General features: G+C 36.0%; 2 protein-coding genes across 2 annotated transcripts; both read right to left on the bottom strand.

The window, feature by feature from the left end:
- Window positions 1-5,105: 5,105 nt before the first annotated feature.
- On the bottom strand, window positions 5,106-12,058 carry LOC110898870 (bifunctional purine biosynthesis protein PurH). The gene is made up of 13 exons (XM_022145727.2): window positions 11,899-12,058; window positions 11,690-11,827; window positions 11,514-11,607; window positions 10,226-10,301; window positions 10,051-10,147; window positions 9,340-9,442; window positions 9,133-9,266; window positions 8,864-9,041; window positions 8,186-8,340; window positions 7,594-7,803; window positions 6,697-7,044; window positions 5,521-5,647; window positions 5,106-5,426 (listed from the first exon to the last, which is right to left on the bottom strand). Exons 1-13 carry the CDS (start codon window positions 11,986-11,988, stop codon window positions 5,275-5,277), a joined length of 1,902 nt encoding a protein of 633 aa, XP_022001419.1. The 5' UTR covers window positions 11,989-12,058; the 3' UTR covers window positions 5,106-5,274.
- Window positions 12,059-14,556: 2,498 nt separating this feature from the next.
- LOC110898869 (glucose-induced degradation protein 4 homolog) lies at window positions 14,557-19,795 on the bottom strand. Its single transcript, XM_022145726.2, has 8 exons — window positions 19,648-19,795; window positions 17,874-17,929; window positions 17,629-17,772; window positions 16,906-16,979; window positions 16,681-16,735; window positions 16,542-16,604; window positions 15,627-15,754; window positions 14,557-14,918 (listed from the first exon to the last, which is right to left on the bottom strand). Exons 1-8 carry the CDS (start codon window positions 19,691-19,693, stop codon window positions 14,840-14,842), a joined length of 645 nt encoding a protein of 214 aa, XP_022001418.1. The 5' UTR covers window positions 19,694-19,795; the 3' UTR covers window positions 14,557-14,839.
- Window positions 19,796-22,089: the final 2,294 nt, after the last annotated feature.

Here is a 22,089-nt window from a genome sequence, read left to right as displayed (position 1 = left end):
TGTGAAATGCTCAATATGGATTCATTAACCTAAATACTAATAACATTAAAAAAACTAGTTCATAAAATTTAATTCTTTAAGGCCTAAGTGTCTTTTTTTGGCTCGACCAGGGCACTTGATTTTCAAGATTGGTCCTGCCCCGTAATATAGGTTAAAAAATTTCTCCATTCTATAAATTCTATAAGCACACGGTAAAAAAATTGGGATACCCCTAATAAATCTTCTGGTTTCGCCACTGCTTGAAATTGGATGAAGATGAGATGAAGATGATGGTGGTGGTGGGTCTTGTTCTCGGCCGAGAATGGAGGAGAGGAGAGGGAGAGGTGAAAGTGAAGTGTGTTGTGAGAAAATGAAGTATGAAGGACTTGTGGTCACATATATAATCTTCCAACAAGACTTAATCCAAGGTGTATTATGTTGCAAAAGAAATAGACATGATCTAATAAAATAAACAAATAAAATCAAGGGTGGGGGCCACCCTTGAAACCGTATACATGAGGGGGGGTATGGTTAGGCTTTAATGGTTAGTTAAGTTAATTAGTTGAAATCTAAGTGTTTAGTTTGTGTATTTAGTTGTTATGTTGTTATATGATGTGTTATGGTGTTCGGGGACCATAACTAGCTCGGAAATGATAAAACAAAGCTTCTAGTGAAAATTTGGTGTTTCGGGTAGTGTGTGGTTGTTCGGTTGGTTATCGGTTCGTTAAGGTGCTAAAGTACGCAGTTTAGTGTGCTTTATGTTACCTATTGTGACAGTTTTGATTCCCGACACTTAGGGAAGTATTCTGGACCATTAAACCATAATTCTGCATAATATTTAGTTGTTTAAATGCTGATTTTTGCTGAATTCTGCAGAATTCTGCAGTTTGGGTGAGTTTTAGGCACTTTCCGGCACTTAAACTATCACTAGGAAGGCAGTTTTATGATCCTTACTTTCCTACACACTATACTAGTGTAACTCTTGGTTTCTGACTCATTCTGTGTCCCAATACCATGTCTGTCTAAGTACTGAACTCCCGTCAGTATTTCTGATTTGTCTGATAACTGTGCTAGCTTTGTTTCGTGCAACATTTGAATCAATAAAGTGTTGCGTGCAATAATGATATGACATTATGCAATATGTGATGCACATGTATGTATTATGACAATAATCAGAAAACATTCATGTCATTAATCTAAATCAGCACAGTCACTAAAGCACTAATTACTGTTTAATTATTGTCCGGATACATGGAAATTTGACAATTGTCACATATTCACGCCCCGTATTTACGGATCGTTTTATCACCCGGTTTTTTTACGAGCCGTTTTTTACGCCCCGTTTTTACGCGCCGTTTTTTACACCCCGTTTTTACGCGCCGTTTTTTACACCCCATTGTTTTCGCCCCGTATTTACGCTGCCGTTTTTTTACACACACGTTTTTAAACTTTTTTTTACGAAAACTTTTTTTAGGGGTGTTCAGGATTCGTTTCGAATTCGAAAAATTCGAAATTCGTTTAAATTCGATTCGATTATCAAGAATTCGTTTCGATTATAAGAATTCGAATTCGAATTCGATTCAATTCGAGTCAAGTAAATCGAATACGAATTTATAATTTCAAATTCGATTCGATTCGAAATTCGAATAAGAATTATACATTTTTATTTATTATTTTTATATATAATAAATATATAACTTTTATTAAGCTATACTATAAATTCTTTTCTAATTTTTTGCAAGTATTAAAATTACTCATTACATGACCCATAAGTAAAACCTAATTAACAAATCTATCAATAGATTTCTAAACATAAAAATTAACTTATAATGTGGAGTGATTATTCCCGGCTTCTCGTTTTGAATTTTAGACTTATGGTACTTTATTTGAAACTTTTTAATGTCATATCGTGTTTTATGGCTGCATTAAAATTTATGTTTCATTTTTATAGTTTTTTACATGTTTTAAAGAATCTGAATTAAATCGTATTTATTCGAATTCGATTCGAATTCGAAATTTTAATCGAATACGAATTGGATTTTTTATTCGAATACGAATTCGATTCGAATTCGATAGGTTTTAATCGAATTCGAATCGAATACGAATTCAAGGAAAAATAAAAATTATTCGAACAATTCGATTCGAATAATTCGAAAATTCGATATTCGATTTGATGAACACCCCTACTTTTTTTACGGTTTTAAACTTTCTTTTTACAAAAAACTTTTTCACAATTTTTTTTTATGAAAACTTTTTCACAAAAAACTTTTTTTTTTTTACAAAAACTTTTTTACAATTTTTTTACAAAATACCAAAAAGAGGAAAGAAAAATGTGAAGAAAGAAAAATGTGAAGAAAGAAAAATGTGAAGAAAGAGAAATTGAAAAGACTTTAAAAAAAGACTTTAATGAGTAGAGAGAGATGATTTGATGGTTTTGATTAAATGATTATATTACCCTTTTGGTTGTCACTATCTGATTGGTGGAGAGTGGTTCTCGCGGTTCTCGCAACTGAGGGTGGTTTTCATTTTAACGGCCCTATATATATATATATATATATATATATATATATATATATATATATATATATATATATATATATATATATAGGGCCGCTAAAATGAAAACCACCCTCAGTTGCGAAAACCGTGAGAACCACTTTTCAACCATTGGATCTTGGAGATGGATATGGATGAGATTAAAAGTAATTAAAACTAATATTAAATCTCTTTTGTCTTATTATGTGTTAATATTTTAATGTCAAAAGGGTAGTTTAGTAAATTTGTTTTTTTTGTCTTATTTGTATTTGATATTTTTTACACCCCGTGTTTTTTTTACTCGCCGTTTTTTTTATTCGTTGTTTTTTTACGCGCCGTGTTTTTTTACGGACAACCTTTTTTTTACGAAAAAACTTTTTTTTACGAAAAAGTAAAAACGAGACGTAAAAACGGCGCGTAAAAACACGGCGTAAAAACGGGGCGTAAAAAGGGACATAAAAAACGGCGCGTAAAAAAACCAGGCAAAAAAACTCTTACTCACAAAAATGGTTGTTCGCATATTATGTCCAAAATCGCATGGCTTCACAAACCCGGACTCACAAAGTCGGACACTAACCGCGTACGCATAGGAAAAATGAATCAGGGACATGTGTAGGGCTATTATCGTCGCGTACGTAATGTATGATTAGGGGATTTGTATTCTACACTTCCTATATATATATATGTAGGACAAAGATTCCTTACGAACCACCCTTTATTGCGAGAACCGCGAGAACCAATGTGAACACACCAAAAATGCCTAAAAATAGCTAAAAAACACACACACAAAAAATTAATATTTTTTATATAAAAATCGCTACTTTTAGTAGGCAAAAAAAATTTTTTTTTTTTTTGCTACTAAAAGTAGCGATTTTAACATAAAAAATATTAAAAAAAATAGATTTTTTTTATTTTTTTAGATTTTTTTAGGTTTTTTGGGGTTTTAGTTTTTAGCATTTTAGCTTGGGGGGGGGGTAGGTTTTTTTAGATTTTTTTAGCTATTTTAGGTTGTGTTCACATTGGTTCTCGCGGTTCTCGCAATAAAGGTGGTTCTCGCATGAATCTTACCCTATATATATATAGAAAAAGTATATCGTACATTACGGCTTAACGTACTTCACGTACGACAACGTGCGTGATTTGTTCTATAACATGCGTGATTAATGTTTTCAATATGCGTGATTATTGTGTTTCAACATGCGTGATTTTGGATTTTTGAGTTTTAACGTGCCTGATTTTAAAATGAACGTGCGTAATTACCTGTCGTACGTGATGTAAGTTAAACCGTAATGTACGTTAACCTTCCTCTCTCTCTCTCTCTCTCTCTCTCTCTCTCTCTCTCTCTCTATATATATATATATATATATATATATATATATATATATACATATATATATAACATTTAGAAGCATTTACCAGAATTTGATCTTCTTCTATACTTATCAGAAGTCGAAAATTTATCCAGAAGTCGAAATGACCTTGATTGCTTGAATACTTCATTAAGAAAGGTTCACTTGCTATCTTTAAGGAGATAATGGGGTTGATCTCTAAGATCTACTTGTTTTTGGGATGTATATTTGTATAGTGTACTTATTTTGTTCCAATTTGGTTATTAAAACTTTAAAAGTAAATCTTGTTTGGTTATTAAAAGTAGGTTTTGGGTTTAAATGTCCCTTAGGGATGATTATAAACATAAACTCGTTAAAACCATCCAACTACCCAAACTAAAACAAGTTGGTCGGTTTAAGATAAATTGTTAAACAACTGCCACATCACCCCCATGGTGAGCCGTACGCCACGCCGCACCACCCTTTAACGAGCGCCAAAGCTTGGAGCGTTTACCCCTTAACAAGCGCCAAAGATGGATTATCTGTTGAATGGTGGTGGTTTCGAGGAAAGGGGGCACCAATCACCATTAGGCTATCCGTAATGAAGTAACGCTCAATACTAACTTGGATCTCTAAGGCCCCTTCGTGTCTGTGTACACCTTGCCAAACCGACTGTCACAGGGCGTGATACATTGGAGCGTTAGCCCCTTCACAGTAGCTAAAATGGTGATTTAGTTTTCATAGCCAATGAAAAAAAATCCCAAGTTGACACCTTTTATGGCTTTTTTTTAGTTTTTTAATTTGTATATTTTAATTTTTTTAATGTGTGGTGGATAGTGAATACATGTGAAACCATCCATCACCCTAAAAACGAAAAAAATTTGAGTGAAAGTGGTGTCGTAATATGTCAGTGACGTGATACTCACTTTATGATTTGGTAGTAAAAACGGGTGAACCCATTATAATTGATTTAGTCAAACAGGTGAACCCAGATAAAAGCCTCACTGCCTACGTGACAATGTTATCACTTACTTTTTCACTTTTTAATCAAACCACACCAGTCTAAAACTAAACGCTGAACCAAAGTTTAGTTTGTTCTTTCCCAAAAAGAGTATTAACCATTGAACCCCGAATTTCCGTAACCACTAAAAGCAGCCATTTACCAAAATAACATAGTAGATTTTCATGACTTAAATTGACAAGGAAGAAGAAGATGGCTTTTCATGATCTAAATAGAATAAAAACTGAACAAAAGACAAAATATAACATAAAACTTGGTTATAATAGCTACCAAATCAAAACAAAGCAATTATTATGATGGTACATTCTCTCACAAGGTTCATCAAAGATGTTGAGTTCATAAAAGCTCTTATACTTGAGACACCTGGCTTTGACCAAAAAAAAAAAAAAAAAAAACTAGCAAATACACGACTTAGTGTCGGAAATGCCTCACACCAGTAAACAAAAGCGAAACGTTATATTTGTTACAACAATCGATTGCATCAGCGTCTCTTATGCTTCCACCTGGCTCTGCAATCACGCCGATCCCACTTTCACATGCTTCCTCAACTGCATCTTTCCATGCTGTTTAACAAGACATTCATCAATTACTATAAAAAACGACAAAATCATACTCTAAAATTAATTAACATAATGAGAATGGTGAGGTAATGGTTACCAAATGGGAAAAACGCATCACTAGCCAGAGCGGCTCCTTTCACCTCTTCTCCAGCTTTCCTCAACGCTATTCTCAAACTATCCACACGGTTCGGTTGTCCACTTCCCATTCCTAACATACAGTTATTCTGCCACAAGATCACCATAATTACAATATTGTCCCAACTCCTAAAAAATATTAAGACATAGTTGCGAATAGGGTGTTTTTAACCGAAACACAAAAACCGACCCGAATAAAAACCAACCCGAACCCAATTATGGTGTAACCCAAAACCCAAAAGTAGTATTCGGGTTGGTAATTGGGTTAAAAAAATATTTATCGGGTTGACCCGATAAACCCGAATTACATAAAAAAATGTCAATTATATTAATAAATACATATAATAACTATAAAATTCAAAATTTCTTCCCATATTTTTGTTTTTTTTTGTTTTGAACATGATGTTTTGTTTCGTTATTTCGTTGGTTGTTTGAGCGACTTGTTACATACCAAACGAGAGAAACCCAAAAGACTAGTCTTTTGGGTTGAGTTCTCTCGTTTGGTATGTAACATTGGTATCAGAGCCAGAACTCGGAGTGGTGGCCTGGAGAGAGCCAGCCGTGACCAATGTGGCCGTGACCAACGAGGCTCGGAGTGGTGGCCTGGAAAAAGCCAGCCGTGACCAACATGGCCGTGACCAACGAGGACGTTGGCCCTTAAGGAGGGTCGATTGTTATGGACTAATACCATTGCAAGGTATGGGACTTGTTCCACATCGGTTGTATGGGCAACTGATGTGGGGTTTATATACCAAATGGGCTCTCTCACCCACCAGACTAGTCTTTTGGGTTGAGTTCTCTCGTTTGGTATGTAACACGACTAAAAAGATCCGGCTCGGTTGATAGATTTGACGTTTTCTAGCTTATGCGATTGGTTGATACGGTTTGGTTTTTTGCTTATTGTATTTGACGTTTATTTAGTTAATATATATGTTTAATGCATGGGTTTGAACGAAATATTTGGAGAAGTGTTTTTATTTGACATTTTGTTCTTTCTACTTGATAATAATCATGTTATAAATTAAATTATAAAGTAAGCATTGCAACTTGTATTTAAATCCGTATACTGATTAACCCAACCCGAATACACCCGAAACCGAATAACCCGATGAACACAGCTAGTTACGAAGAAACTAACCTTTGCGATTACAATGGCATTGCTTTTAACATGTTTGACGCACAACCATGCAAACTTTGCATCGTTAAGCGCGCTTTCTTCTGGTGATTTTTCAGAAACTAGATCGAATTTAATTTCTTCTGGCGTCAAATCATCTGCATCCTGAGCTAGCCAACCCCCGCCTACTTGTCTAAGTGATAAGTTTCCTCTACTATTTTTCTTCGCTTCGAGAATTCTCAACGTCTTTGACTTGCCACGAAGGATTTCAAGGCCCTTTTCGCTATAACTAGGAGCAACAACAATCTCATAAAACATCCGTGTTTCACCGTCTGTCGGGCTTCTAAATTCTCGGATATCCCTAGCAAGTGCCTTCATTACAAAATCATCCATACGTATGAGGGTTAGTTACATTAAAATGCAACTTAATTTCAAGAGTAAAACTGTAAAAGGCCATTTTCGTCCATGAGGTTTGGCCAGTTTTGAGACTTTCGTCTAAAGGTTTATTTTTTCGCATCTGGATCCAAAAGGTTTGAAATCTTGCATTTTCATCCGGCTCGTTAACTCCATCCATTTCTCCGTTAACTCAGCGGTACTTGCGTCTTTGTTAACTTAAAGAGCAATTCGGTCCTTTTCACATTATGCACAAGCATTTAGCATAATGTACAATTTTCAAAAAAGACGAAAATACCCGACTTAACTGAGAAAAATAAATGGAGTTAACGAGACAGATGAAAATGGCAAGATTTCAAACCTTTTGGGTCCAGATGAGGAAAAACAAACCTTTGGACGAAAGTAGCAAAACTAGCCAAACCTCAGGGACAAAAATGGCATTTTACTTTAAATCTTGCAACTCTGGTTAAGAAAACAAATTTTACATTTCCTAGAATACGTAGCATAGATAAAAATTGATCAACTAACCTCATCGACTTCTTTGTTGAAGGCTACTATACCACCAAACGCACTGACAGGATCGGCTTTTACAGCTAATCTATAAGCTTCAATTAGATCATCACGAGACGCTACCCCACAAGGGTTTGTGTGCTTTACAACAACACAGGTGGGGTTTTCAAATTCACAAACACAATTCCAAGCTGCATCAGCGTCTAAGTAATTGTTATATGACATCTCCTGCACCAAAAACAATGTTAACTCATCTATTTCATTCAAAATAGAGTAGAGTACACGGATGGTTCCTGTGGTTAAACAAAATTTTAGATTTAGTCCCCAGCTTTTTTAAAGTACACGGATGGTCTCCGTGGTTTGCATTTTGTAACGCATTTAGTCCCTAACTTTTGCCAAAACGTACATGGATGGTCCGCGTGGTACGCACTTTGTAACGCATTTAGTCACTAGACGTTGGTGACTAAATGTGTTACAAAGTGCAAACCATAGGGCACCATCCGTGTACTTTTGGCAAAAGTTGGGGACTAAATGCGTTACAAAGTGCAAACCACAGGAACCATCCGTGTACTTTTGACATCATTAGATAAAGGCTGAAGATTATATTCACCTTCCCATGGTGTTGAATAGCTGTTGCAATACCGCCACCATTAACTTCTGACAAGCTGCTGTCAGTGTAAAATGCAGCCTTCTGATGAGGATTTTCTCCGTATCGAAGTGAACTCTTTAGTGAAAGTGGCACCGTAAAGCTAGGTGGAAATTTATCTTCCAACAAAAATAACATAATGGTCAGTTTTCAAAATTAAATTTCGAGTAAAATGCCATTTTCGTCCCGGAGGTTTGGCCAGTTTTGCGACTTTCGTTCCAAGGTTTGTTTTTTCACATCTGGATCCAAAAGGTTTGAAATCTTGCTATTTTCATCCACCTCATTAACTGTATCCATTTTCTCCGTTAAGTCAGGGGCATTTCCAGCTTTTTTTGTTAACTTAAAGGGCAATTCGGCCTTTTTCACTTTATGTACAGGCATAATGCACAAGTATTCAACAGACCGAATTGCCCTTTAAGTAAACAAAAAAGACAAAAATACCCCTGACTTAACGAAGAAAAATGGATGGAGTTAACAAGCCGGATGAAAATGACAAGATCTCAAACCTTTTGGATCCAAATGCAAAAAAACAAACCTTTGGACGAAGGTCGCAAAACTGGCCAAACCTCAGGGTCGAGGGACGAAAATGGCATTTTACTCTTAATTTTTTTTTTTTTTTGATGAATACAAAGTAGAGGGTACCTCCTTCGGTTTGCTTCCACAGCCACTCGGAAACTGCAGAATCATAAGCGGCAACATGTTGGAAAGCTTTCCATGCAAGTTTCCTTCTAAAATGTTGGTCATCTTTGTTTCCTTTAAGGAATTCTAGAAGTAAAGGGTAATCTTGAGAGTCGACAACTACCAACACATCCTTGTGATTCTGTTTAAACAAAAAAAATACATAATTAATCTTACAATTGTAAATCAAGAAACCAGCACAAACAATAATAATTAGTTGGAATAATAACCACCTTTGCCGCAGCTCTTATCATCGTAGGGCCACCGATATCAATGTTCTCGATACCATCATCAAATACAACTCCATCGGTAGAAGTAACTTTTTCATAAAAGGGATATAAATTTACCACCACTAGTTCAAATGTACCTAAAATAACCAAATATTGTTTAAACATAATTAAATGAGATCATTAAACAGGAATATGAATTATGTTACTTACTAATACTGTGTTTTTCTAGAGCTTCCATGTGATGGCTTTGGTCTCTTTTGGCAAGGATCCCTCCATGTACACTAGGATGTAAAGTTTTTACACGACCATCAAGCTGCAAAAGATGATAAAAGTAGGGGTGTTAAACGAGTTGTGTTCGCGGGTTCAACACGACCCGAACACGAACTGAACCCGAAAATCGTGTCATACATATGAACCTGAACACGACCTGAATATTAGCGGGTTGACCCGAACACGACCCGTTCAACCCGATTTTTTTACTTCATCCGCAAATTAAAATATTTAAACTAAAGTTTATTACAAAAATACACAAATATATATAATACAATTAAATTTAAATTATAAAATCTTTTTATACAATTAAATTTAAATTATATAATACAATTTCTCTTTTTAAGTTATAGTTACGCATAAAATACACACCCAATTTAATTTATGACATAAAACATTTTTGTAAAAAAATATAATATAATAATAAACGAGTTAAACGGGTCAACCCGCCAACTCGACCAGGTTAACCCAAACCCGACCCATTTAGCTAAACGGTTCACGTGTTCAACTGGAAACTGACCCAAACCTGTTTAAACTAAACCCAAACCCGCAAATTTCGTGTTAGGTTCGTGTCGTGTTAGAAATTCACACCCCTAGAACTCATGTAAACAGATGAAACAATACAAATAATGCTTTAGTGGATTATTTTACCATTTCAGGAAACTTGGTGAGTTCTTCTACTTTTGTTACAGAAATTCCAGCTTTTTCCAAAGCAGATGCTGTTCCTCCGGTTGACACAATTGTATATCTGCAGGTTCAAGTCACAAACTTTACAATTTTGACTTACAAAACTTGACTTCGCTTATTCAATTCAACAATTGTTCACCCCAATTCTTGAAGTCCAGTGGCAAGAAGATCCAGATCCTTCTTGTCTGACAACGAAATTAACGCTTGCTTGCTTGCTGAAATGGATTGACATATCACACAAGTAAGAATCAGGATTATTATTCGCCAATTAATCGGTAATCGATAGTTTACCGATTATATATCACCTAGTCTGACCTAAATAAGTAATCAATCAAAGACAGTAAAAATCGGTCAACTTTCCATCAAAATTGCTCAAAATCTATCAAGTATTTGAAAAATTATACTTATTAATCCAATCAGATTAATAAGTTTGAAAGATTACATACAAAATTTTGAAAACTTTTGTATACATACATATAAGAGTAAAATACACGAATGGTCCCTGTGGTTTACCAAAATTTTGGATTTAGTCCCTAGCTTTCCAAAAGTACACATATGGTCACTGTGGTTTGCACTTTGTAACGCGTTTAGTCCCCAGCTTTTTTTCCAAAAGTACATGGACGGTCTCTGTGGTTTGCACTTTGCACTTTGTAACGCATTTAATCCCTAACTTGGACATGCTAAAACCTTTAGATTTGTTGGTTGGGGACTAAATACGTTACAAAGTGCAAACCACAGGTACCATCCGTGTACTTTTGGAAAGCTTTGGACCAAATCCAGAATTTTGGTAAACCATTGGGACGGCATCCGTGTACTTTACATATAAAATTACAATCCGATTAATAGTTAGCCGCTGGGTTTTAAAAAGCGCGCCTGAGGTGCGCCTAGGCGCGAGGCGCGTTTTTTCCACAAAGCGCAAGAAAAGTGCATTTTTTGGGTTTTTTGAGGTCTGAGGCGCGCGCCTTATGTATTTTGGGTGTTTTTATGCATGAAAGTGTTGGACAATAGGCTTTTTGGCTTGTACATGTAGGTAAATTCATATATGAACCTTAGTTATAACTATATTTTGGATAAGGGATGCTAAAAAACTATGGGATATATATATAAATTTATATAATCTTCTTTTGCGCCTCGGGTACGAAAAGCCCAACGCTTTTGCGCTTAGCGCCTCATTTTTAGACCTCATCGCTTTTGTGCACCTTTCGCTTTTTAAAACCAAGGTTAGCCGGTACTCCACCGCTAGCGATTTTTACAACATGGTGCATACTCAGCGTGGTAATCAAGCCATCAAGGTCTTTACAAAAGTTCATAATAACAGTCATCCTTTCTTATGAAGTTAGAAAACCTAATATCATTATAAACTTTACAAAATATCCATCATTTCACTCACATGCATCACCAATTAAAACAAAATCAGTAATCATTACCAGACGGAGATGCTACAGAACCAGCCATTGTTTCAGCAGCTTCCGCCGTTGCCTTATTTCGATAACAATTCACTCGCGATGAATGGCTTACAACCTCAATCCAGCAAACACTTTGTCAGTTACAAAAAAAAAAAAAAATGAATAAAAAAAATGATAAGTGAATAAGAAAATGAAACCTGTTGGAAGCAAAAATTGCTGTTTTGAAGAGAAGCGGCGTCGGTTGACCGGAAGTGAAAAGTTATCGCCGGAGATGTGCGGCTGATAACGGCGGTTGAGGAGGTAACGGTAGGTAACGGAGCTCCAAACCTCAGCATCTAAAATACACCCACTCAATTTAGAAGCATAAGAGCAGAAATTGAGGAGGGTGGAGATATAGAAATTATACCTGGTTTTGCTTGAAATCGAGTGATGATGATGGTGGTGGTGTGCGTGAATATAGTGAAGAGGATGAGCGAGGGGTAACTAGGGCAACCATGTTTTATACGACTGCGCTCGGGCCTCGGTTTACACCAAACCACAAATGAGTGATGAGTCTAGTTGAGCCTGAGCTCGACCAGGCACGAGCTCGATTAACTTATAAGAGCTTGAGCTTGGTTTAGTTCGAGCTTTGTTTTCAAATATCAAATTCGGTTTGTTGGTAGTTTCTCAAGCTGTTTATAATCTGTTAAATAATATATTAAATATAAATAATATAAATAATAGATTCGTTTTAGGCTCGTAAGCTTGATAAGTGAAGTTCGGACTTGGGCTCGTTTACTAAACAAACTTATTTTTACGTTCGGGCTCAGCTTGTAAACAAATTTAAATAAGTGTGACTCGACTCATTTACTAGACAACTTTAAATAAGAGGTAAATGTTGTTAAATATTAATAAAAACTAATATTACATTAAAGCTCGATGAGCCTTACGAGCTTCGCATGTCAGGTTCGAGTCCGGGCTCGATAACTAAACAAGTTTTATGTTAGACTCAAGCGCAGCTCGGACTCAATAAAACTAGGCTCGGTTCGAGCTTTTTCTCGAGCCAATCTCGAGTAGCTTGCGAGCTGCTTGGCTCGTTTGCACCCCTACGTTTGATATGGTTTAAAAGTTATAAAAAAAAAAAAAAAAAAAAAAACCGACCTAAAGTTTAAAAGCAAACCGACCATAAAACTAAACTAGTGAACACTGGTAACCTCAACTAATAACAACAAGACCATTTTACACAAGGTTGATACTTGATGCACTTCCACCACTTTCAAAAGGAGTCGAGACACTTTCTTTTGCAATTAACACAAAAAAATGTTGAATGATAGATGCATAAAGCTTGCATGTGGTTTCATTAGGGTGTTCATCGAATCGCATATCGAATTTTCGAGTTGCTCGAATCGAATTTTCGAATAGTTTTTATTTTTGCTTGAATTCGTATTCGATTAAGAATCAGTCAATTCGATTTGAATTTGTATTCGAGCATTCGATTTTAATTCCGATTAGAAATTGTAGTATTTTATTTTTTATTAACACCCCAATGTTCCTTTTACTTTTAAGTCGATATATATCACCTCCTCTCATCTTGAATACATTTAGTTGTTCCAACCATGTTCTTCTCATGATATTCTTCTTACCCATCATCCTTAATAAAACCGGTGTCTCCTTATGTTTAGATAATTGACTCTTAATAAATTATTAAGATGTAGTGAAAGGCCCTAGAACATTGTAAATGGGTCCTAGAGTGTATACATGTGGGATTGGGAAAACATACCCCACATCTATTTATAGGTCTACCTATACGTTCAAACTATTTCATATTTCATGTAAATATGAATATAAAATTATAAATATGAATATAAAATTATATAGGCAGTTAATTGTGTTTATCATATCTTTTCAAATTCCATCGTTGATGTTATGAAGTGTTTTACGACAATGTTAGTATGATTCCAGTGTTAGTGATGTTAGTGTCATAGACTCATTTTAGTTTTAGTGGATTTACTTAAGATAGGTGCGGAATCTACACTTGATCATACTGTTGTGATTTTCGGCACCTTAGAACCTTGATGGTTTTAGGGACAAAGGCCCCTAGACCAATAGGGGTTTCAAGGGGAGCAACACGGGGTGTTCAAGGGGCAGCACCGCCATTGCAAAGTGTTTTAGTTTGCATGGCTAATTGAAAGTTGCAAAAATATCTTTAATAGGAATTAAATATCAACAATAAGTTGTCACTAATCATTATGTACCTGAAATCATCAAAAAATCGGTTCATGAGTGTGAAGTGTGAGTAGCAGCTAAAAGCAATGATAGTTGGTCATCAGCAGTAGTCAATGGTAAACGGTCATCAACAGCATATTGGGCGATAATGATGGGAGTTTAGATGAAGAAGTTTTCATACACAAAGCATACTTAGTCTTCTATTCTCTTTGAATTATCCGATTTAAGATTTTAAAAATACCATCATCATACTTTAATGTGAAAGTAATATGTAAGATTCAAAGAGATTGTCAAGTGACTTCGAACTATAAAATCTATATATAGCTCATGTGGATTGTTTGCATTGTTTGGTTTCGAGTAAATGGTGATGGTAATGGCAGAGATCGCTTAGGAGCTATAAACAACCAACCATAGTGTTTGTTATATGATCTATATACACTTGGGAACATTTATCAACATAAAACGAACATGTGTATCAACGCATGTTTTTGCACATTCATCAAGTACCACGTGAGTTACTTACATAGATAATCCATGTGGTTTTCTTAAAATAACATCTTTAGGTACTAATGTTTTCCGGTAATAGACTAAGGTTCTATGGTTTCAGCTTCGTAACAAAGTTAGGGTCTTAAACCAACTAACGTTAGTTTTTCTGTTAAATTAGGGTAAAATGACAAATATACGCATTTATAACTAAAGTGACCACTTTTGTAATAAACCCTATTTGATTGCATGGACCAGTTTGCGTAAATTACTGAGAGAATAGCCGCGGTCCTTGAAACAATGTCCAGGGAGGCTAACGGCTAACCCCGTCCACCTCTCGCATTGTAAATGCTCTAACACAACGTATTACAAAAAGTAAAAAGAAACAAACATTTGATTGACTTAAAGAGCTTCTCATACCACAATAATTATCCCAAAAATATATGAATCTCCAAAATTACACCTATTTCAACAATAACCATCAATACTCATTCGGGTATATGTTCTTTTAGCAAATACTCATGCATTTGTTCGATTTTGGACTTGAACCCGCAACATGTTGATTGATGGACCACCTTTGATACCGTTAGCCCAAAGCCCAGATCCCAAAACCCCGTTGGCTATTAGGGTTTCTTCGGAAGAGGAATAAACAAATACTCTTATTGTAGCTCATAAGAAGAGAAGCTGAAACCTGATCTTCCTTCATTGGTTGTTTTTAGCTCAAGCTTCTGAAATGGGCTGTGTAATATTGGTTCAGAAAAAAAATAAGACAATAATAAATAAAAATAAAAGTAGAAATGGGCGGGTTAGTAACGGGTCAAAACATTCTAGTTTTGGTACATGTCAGGTCGAGTTGTTTCGAAATACTTTTTCTCCAAAAATTTAACATTTCTTAAAAAAAAATCATGAGTCGAATATGATTTAGAGATTTTATTATTTCAATGCAAATCTAACTTTTTAAGAGATTTGGCAACTTGGGTTTGACCCAATTAACCCTTTAGAGATAGAAACATTATGTTATTTTACTAATTTTGTGAAAATAACGTTAAAAGCTAAGGACGGTTAATCATGCATCATGTGGTGACGTTGATAGCTGAAAGACAAAAGGGTACATTCACTAGTCAGTCTTTGTCCCGAGTGCTGAGTGTTATGTGCCTTATGTCCAAGGCTTGATGCAAAACTACTATCAAGTTGGGGGTCTCATTGGAAGCAGCCTCTCTATTCCTACGGGGTAGAGGTAAGGCTGTCTACATCTTACCCTCCTCGGACCCTACCTTTGCTTTGCTATTGGTGGGATTTACTGAGTATGATGATGATGATGATGAGAGAGAGAAACATTACTTGAATCGACCCATTTATAGGTAAATGAGTCAAATTTAACATTACTTGAATTGACCCATTTAGTAACAAAAAGTAAGATGACAGAAAAAAGAAAAGTAGATAAACCTGCTGTTTGGATCATAATAATAGCCGTTGATCGAGCCATCCACACACGAGAAACAAACATAGTAAAAGCCAGCTATTGTCAACCCGCAATCGGATCCAACATTCACAAAATATTGCTCTTTCCATCTCTGCAAAATGACAGAGAATATTAGTAAGTCATCTAAAATATATGGGTGGGCTGGATGGATAAGGGTCTTGTTAACTGTTGACCCGATACACTTTTGTCTAATTCTTTTTATTATAAGTAGCTAGTGTATTATATCATATTGATCACAAATTATGTATTAATTCAGTATTAGTCCAAATTTTGGCGTGCGATAAGAAGGTTGTATGCCAACACGCTGTACAACTTTTGACCAAATATAATATGTTTCCTTCTTTAATAAATATAGAGTAAAATGTCATTTTCGTCCCTGAGGTTTGGTTACTTTTGCGAGTTGCGACTTTCATCCAAAGGTTTGTTTTTCCGCATTTGGGTCCAAAAGGTTTGAAATCTTGCCATTTTCATCCAACTAGTTAACTCCATCCATTTTTCTCCGTTAAAGGAGGGGCATTTCCGTCTTTTTGGACATTTTTTTATTAAAATACGAGCACTATAAGAAATAAAGATCCACCTCTGTTGACTTTCTCCCCACCCAAACCCTTTAATCATCACAAAAAAAATGTTTAAAAAGATGAAAATACCCTCGACTTAACGTTAAAACATGGATGGATTTAACGAGCCAGATGAAAATGCCAAATGGCAAGATTTCAAACCTTTTGGAAAAACAAACCTATTGACAAAAGTCGCAAAAGTAGCCAAACCTCAGGGACGAAAATGGCATTTTACTCATAAATTTATTTTGGCACATTTGGTCAGCTGGAAATACACTGAACAGACAGCAAATAGGCAAACGACGAATACGCAAAAATTACCATAAATATGTATTGATAGTTGCTGAGGTCCAATGACTTCCCACCATCAACTTCAACTTGACTCTGATAAGAAGAGATTATAAGCATAAAACTAAATATCTAATAAACTCATTATTAGTGATGTATTTAGTGGACTTACTAAAAGAGGTGAAAAAGATGGAAATTTTGTCCAGTGATCTATGTCAACTTCTGACCTGTCAAAGTTCGATCATTTTTTATTATTTAATTTCAGAAGTAATCCATTTGATATCAAAATTCAAAGTGACATGTTTTTTGTTGGCAAAAAAAAAAAAAAAAAAAAAAGTGTGGAACCGGAAACAAAGAAATTTATAGCTAAAATGTTCGGAGTAGAGAAGATACATACGTTGCTTTCCATTTGTTGGTGAAGAATGTATAATTCTTTGTATCAACAATTTCTCCCTCCCAAAACGTAACCACCTGCAGTTGATTAATTCGGTATGTTAAAGTAATTCACAATTCGTATATTTGCATACGTGGCATCTGATGTGGCGGCTGGCACGGAATTTACCCGTGCCACATCAACAATTCGAACGCAAAATTAGTTAACATGATGTTAGTTTCTAAAATCAGAGAAATCTGTAAAGTTCGTTTCTAGTTCATTCAGTTTACATTTTTCTCCGCCTATGCAGTTAATGTGGTAAAATATCGGATATCGGTAATGGACCGATATTTGAAATATAGGTTATCTCGGTGAGATATCGGTAATTTTAATATAATGCAGACTTTATATATATAGCAATTTAACACCAATAGTTAGTGATATATCGGTTATATCGGTCAAATATCGGTGATATATCGGTTATATCGGTTATATCGGTCAAATATCGGTGATATATCGGTTATATCAGTCAAATATCGGTCAATATCACCAATAAAATCGGTACCGATGTTTTGACCGATATTTGACACCGATATTTTACTAAGGGACCGATATATCACCGATATTAACTGCATAGTTCTCCGCAATTCACCTTATCATATATTACTTATCAATATAAACAATAGAGAATATTTTGAAATATTTAAAAGTCTCATATGATATACGCATAAAAGTTATACTGCTTACTGGTGTGTCGGCCATTGGAACATTTAAAGCTTCCATGGTGCCACATAGATATCCATGATTCAGGTCACATCCTTGAATTCTCACATTAACTCTCCAAGCTTCCTCTTTTTGTGGACTTGAAACATTTTGAGTTCCTGAAAACGTCTGCAAAATCATTCAAATACGCTTTATTAAACACTTAATACACAAATATATGGCAGTAATATTGAAAATTGTAAAAATGATGCAACAAATGAAGAGATTACCTGTCCAACGCTCAGAAGTGAACAGGGTTGTAGACAAGTTTGTCCAGGATTTGCACCTGAAAAATGACGTTAAAAAATTAAAAAAAAAAAAAAAAAAACAGTATTATAACGAGACCACATTTTCTGGATCGTCCGATGAATTGTTTAAAAATTCCACAAAACACTGTAAGCAACGTCGTGTTCCAAGCACTGCAAAAATAAATATGCTGCGGAAGAATCTAATAGAGTTGAACACAAATCGCAAAAAGGAACACATGAGAAAACAATCAGTTGAAAACCTCAGTTGCATAAGAATATAAATCCGTTAAAGAATATTTTGCTTCAAAAACACACAAATGAATGGTCTGATGAGATCCTAGGGACCCACATTGAGGATGTTTTTGAATCTAATGCGGGTCCCTATGTGATCCTAGGGACCCACATTAGATTCAAAACTTTCATTAGCATCATCAAAAGCTGTAGATGCATTCCTGAGTGACGACTGACGAGAGCTTGTTAGATAGTTTGTGTTGATCTGTATAAATTCGTGTACGTTAGTGTGTGTGTGTGTTTAGCTTGGTTTTAAAAAGCGAGAAGCGCACAAAAGCGATGAGGTCTAAAAATGAGGCGCAAAAGCGGCGGGCTTTTCGTACCCAAGGCGCAAGAAGATTATATAAATTTTTATATATATCCCATAGGTTTTAAGCACCCCTTATCCAAAATATAGTTAAAAATAAGGTTTATATATCATATTACCTACATGTACAAGCCAATAAATCCATTGTAGAACACTTTCATGCATAAAAACAACAAAAAAACACCCAAAATACATAAGGCGCACGCCTCAGACCTCAAAACCCCAGAAAAATGCGCTTTTTTGCGCTTTGTGGAAAAAGCGCGCCTCAAGTGCCCGAGGCGCTAAGGCCTGCGCCTTAGTGCGCCTCGCGCCTAGGCGCGCTTTTTAAAACCGAGGCGTTTAGTAGTTAGGCGTTGTTAGCCGGGAGGCTATATATGTGTGTGTTTGTATTTCAAAGTAGACTTTTGGAGAATCCAGATTACGAGCGTGTGTGTGTATGTGTGAGCTAAGAGACTACTTTGTAATACCGTATTCTGTGATTGAATAGACAAGAAAAGTTATTTATGTGCTTTGTCTTCATTGTGTTTGTTTGATATGTAGATTGGATTCCGCACAATCTATGTGTTAGCGATCTAGTTCGTATCGACTAGTGAGATACCAGTTATCAACTTCTCCTCTTTTTTTTTGGGAACGGCGTATGGTTAGGATGTCGCTAACCAGGTTAGTAGTAGTACGTTAGTATTAAAATTCCCCCTTGCATGGATTTGAACCCAGGACCTACAAGAGAAGCAAAGCTTCCCACCTCCCGCTTGACCACTAGGCCAAGAGATCATTCGGTTATCAACTTCTCCTACTTGTTTACATTAATTCAAAGATTCTTAATCAAAGATAATAAGCTTTGAGAACAATCACAACATGAAGTTAGAAAAAAAAAATCAATCTAAACAATAAAGTTTCAAAATTTATAAACAAAATTTGATAACAATCAATACCCATCATTAAAAAAAAAAAAAAAAAAAAAATTGTTCATCATTTAAAGGACACTAACCCTTAACAGAAATCAATAATTTGCACACTCCAATTGGCATCTAATTCATGAAATTAACCAAAGAGTAAACATAATGATGATAATAATAACAGAAGTTCAAACAGGCTGTAATAATTCTTATATTAAACGAATCAACAAAGTGGAAAAATATAAGAATTTGTGAAGAATACCAGAGGAAGTAGAAGGTGTTGGCGATTCCACCATTCTCACAGGCATTTTTGCTGTATCTAACGATTCAATTTAAGTGTGTATTGTGACGGAGATCAAAAGGGCCTGCAATCAGAACTTTCGATAATTCAGAAATATGAAATTGGGGATGAAAATGTATGAAGAATGAAGAATATAGAATACAAAAATACCCCTTGGACTATTAGTTGAGTTTTGAAAGACCCTTAGACTATCAGAAATTGATTTTGGTCGCCATTTCTTAATCGTTCATGGGAGCACGGTATGCTGAGACGGGTTTTTTACGGGCAAGACGGTTCGGTTCCTAGGCTCCTTTGTTTTTTGCTTCGTAGTGTAAGTTTTATCGGAAATTTCTGAAAACAAAAATTATGTAGTGTCAAATACTGGATTCTAAGAGTCTGGTCCCCCTGATTTTACCGAAAACTAAGCTCAAGATCCGCCAATGACGGTATCAGAGTCAAAAAGAAACCTGGGTGGGCGGCCCTGATCAACAGTGTCCTGACTCCACGGCTCCAATTAAATTCACCAAAATCTGGATGGCAACCAAGATGCTTTCTCGATTTGGTGAGAGCCACACACACATGTGTGTGTATACATCATTTTGGTTTTTGGTTATTTTTTTTTTTTTTTGGGATACTCTCTAATTTTTGGAGTTTGGGAGTTGGGGAAATTATGAGGTGATATTGATGTGGTGTTATAGAAGTTTCATCAAATTTTGGTTGATACCCTTCACCCTCGTATTTAAAATATTCTTTAGAAAGCACTCTTAACCATAAATTTAATGGTTATAAATTGCGAGAGAGAGAGAGTGTGAGAAGACGACCGGTCGCCGGAGGCTCGACGAAGAAAGGAAGTTTGGAATAGTGTGCGAGGGTGTTTCGATTCACAACCATACTGTGAATCAGATCCAACCTTTCATCCTATCTCGTTCTTCCATCTCCTTCCATTCGCGCCGTCTGGGATACGGTATTGTGAGAACTTTCTGTTGTTGGGGAACAATTCACCGGTAGCTCGACGAAAAGGAGGTTATTGGGATAGTGTGTGTGGTCAGGTTATTGATCCGAACACTGGTTTGTGGAACTAACCCTTCCGTCCATACTATCTCGATTTTCCGATTTTTCCATTCGCTTACTTGGTATTGTTTGCTCATTGGGGCCGTATCCAAGTGAGGTCCAGATCACAAAATGACAAAGGAAAAAGGAACTGAGGAGTTAGAAGAAGGGGAACTACCATCAACAGAACAAAATCCTAAATCGGGTGGAAACGCAGAGGTTAAACCAAGGAGAGAGGACGCCACTACTTTTTATGTGACCAACATACCACTATGGATGTCGTATGCTGAATTATGGACAAAATGCAGAAATTTAGGATGGCTGGTTGATGCTTATATTGCCAAGAAGAAAGACACATTAGGGAGGAGATTCGGTTTTCTACGTTATGCTTATGTCCGAGACGCAGACAAAATGGTGAAAGCAATCAATATGGTGGACCTAAAGGATGGTAGACTCAAGGCAAATATTGCAAAATGACAATAGGAAAAGGAAGACCGAGAAGGACAATATCTGGAGAAACAATGGTCCAACAGCTAAGAATGGTAACATGAGACAAGAAAACCAGAGAAAACATGTTGAGGTAAGTCAGACACAGAAACAATCAGGCTACGGGGCTGGTCAAAGTCATTGGAAGGATGTGTTGTTGGGAAACAAGAAGAATGGTACACCGGAAGAGTGCTCGGTGATGTATTTTAACCGTGACGCGGACACGTTAAAACTGTGGGCATGAAAATCGTTCGTAGGCTATTTCAAAAACTTTGATTGGAGAAGGTGTTGAGATAGTGGTAGTGAATGTGTATGCTCCAAGTACTGGCTCAGAGAGAAGACGGTTATGGAACAGACTACTGTCTATTCATGGTTCGGTACAAGGTTTGTGGATATTAATTGGAGATTTCAACGAAGTACGGGTGCCAGAAGATAGATTGAACTCCAATTTTGATATCAACAATGCTTTACATTTTAATAATTTTATTGGGGGAGCTGGATTATTAGAATACCCGATGTCGGGGAGAAAATTCACATTCCTGTCAGGAGATGGCAAGAAAATGAGCAAGATAGACAGAGCCTTAGTTAGCAGTGAGTTCATGATGAGGTGGCCAAATGCAACATTCAGAGCTCTCGAAAGAACAATATCGGATCATAGCCCGATAATACTAGCTACGGGCAGAATGGATTATGGCCCAGTCCCATTTAGATTTTTTAATAGTTGGTTGGATATCCCGGGACTGGAGGAGGCGGTGAAAAAGGGTCTTGAACATCGCGTGGAACATAATTTCAAAGATATGATGTTGGGGGCAAAATTAAAGGGCATCAAGGATGAAGTCAAGATATGGAGAAAAGAAAATAAAGAGGCTGAAGAAAAAGAATTCAAAG

Source organism: Helianthus annuus, chromosome 13, assembly GCF_002127325.2.
Source record: "Helianthus annuus cultivar XRQ/B chromosome 13, HanXRQr2.0-SUNRISE, whole genome shotgun sequence".
Taxonomy (NCBI): domain Eukaryota; kingdom Viridiplantae; phylum Streptophyta; class Magnoliopsida; order Asterales; family Asteraceae; genus Helianthus; species Helianthus annuus.
This window is presented reverse-complemented; position numbering and strand designations above follow the sequence as displayed.

Excerpts from the sequence above, each read along its gene's own strand:
- LOC110898870 (XM_022145727.2), bottom strand. The coding sequence starts at position 11,988 with ATGGTTGCCCTAGTTACCCCTCGCTCATCCTCTTCACTATATTCACGC. Across the intron at positions 9,443-10,050 it reads TCACCAAGTTTCCTGAAATG|CTTGATGGTCGTGTAAAAAC; the intron begins GTAAAATAATCC and ends CATCTTTTGCAG. Across the intron at positions 5,427-5,520 it reads TGATGCGTTTTTCCCATTTG|CATGGAAAGATGCAGTTGAG; the intron begins GTAACCATTACC and ends CTTGTTAAACAG.
- LOC110898869 (XM_022145726.2), bottom strand. The coding sequence starts at position 19,693 with ATGCCTGTGAGAATGGTGGAATCGCCAACACCTTCTACTTCCTCTG. Across the intron at positions 16,980-17,628 it reads TTCCAATGGCCGACACACCA|GTGGTTACGTTTTGGGAGGG; the intron begins GTAAGCAGTATA and ends AATCAACTGCAG. Across the intron at positions 16,736-16,905 it reads ACCAACAAATGGAAAGCAAC|GTCAGAAGTTGACATAGATC; the intron begins GTATGTATCTTC and ends GAACTTTGACAG.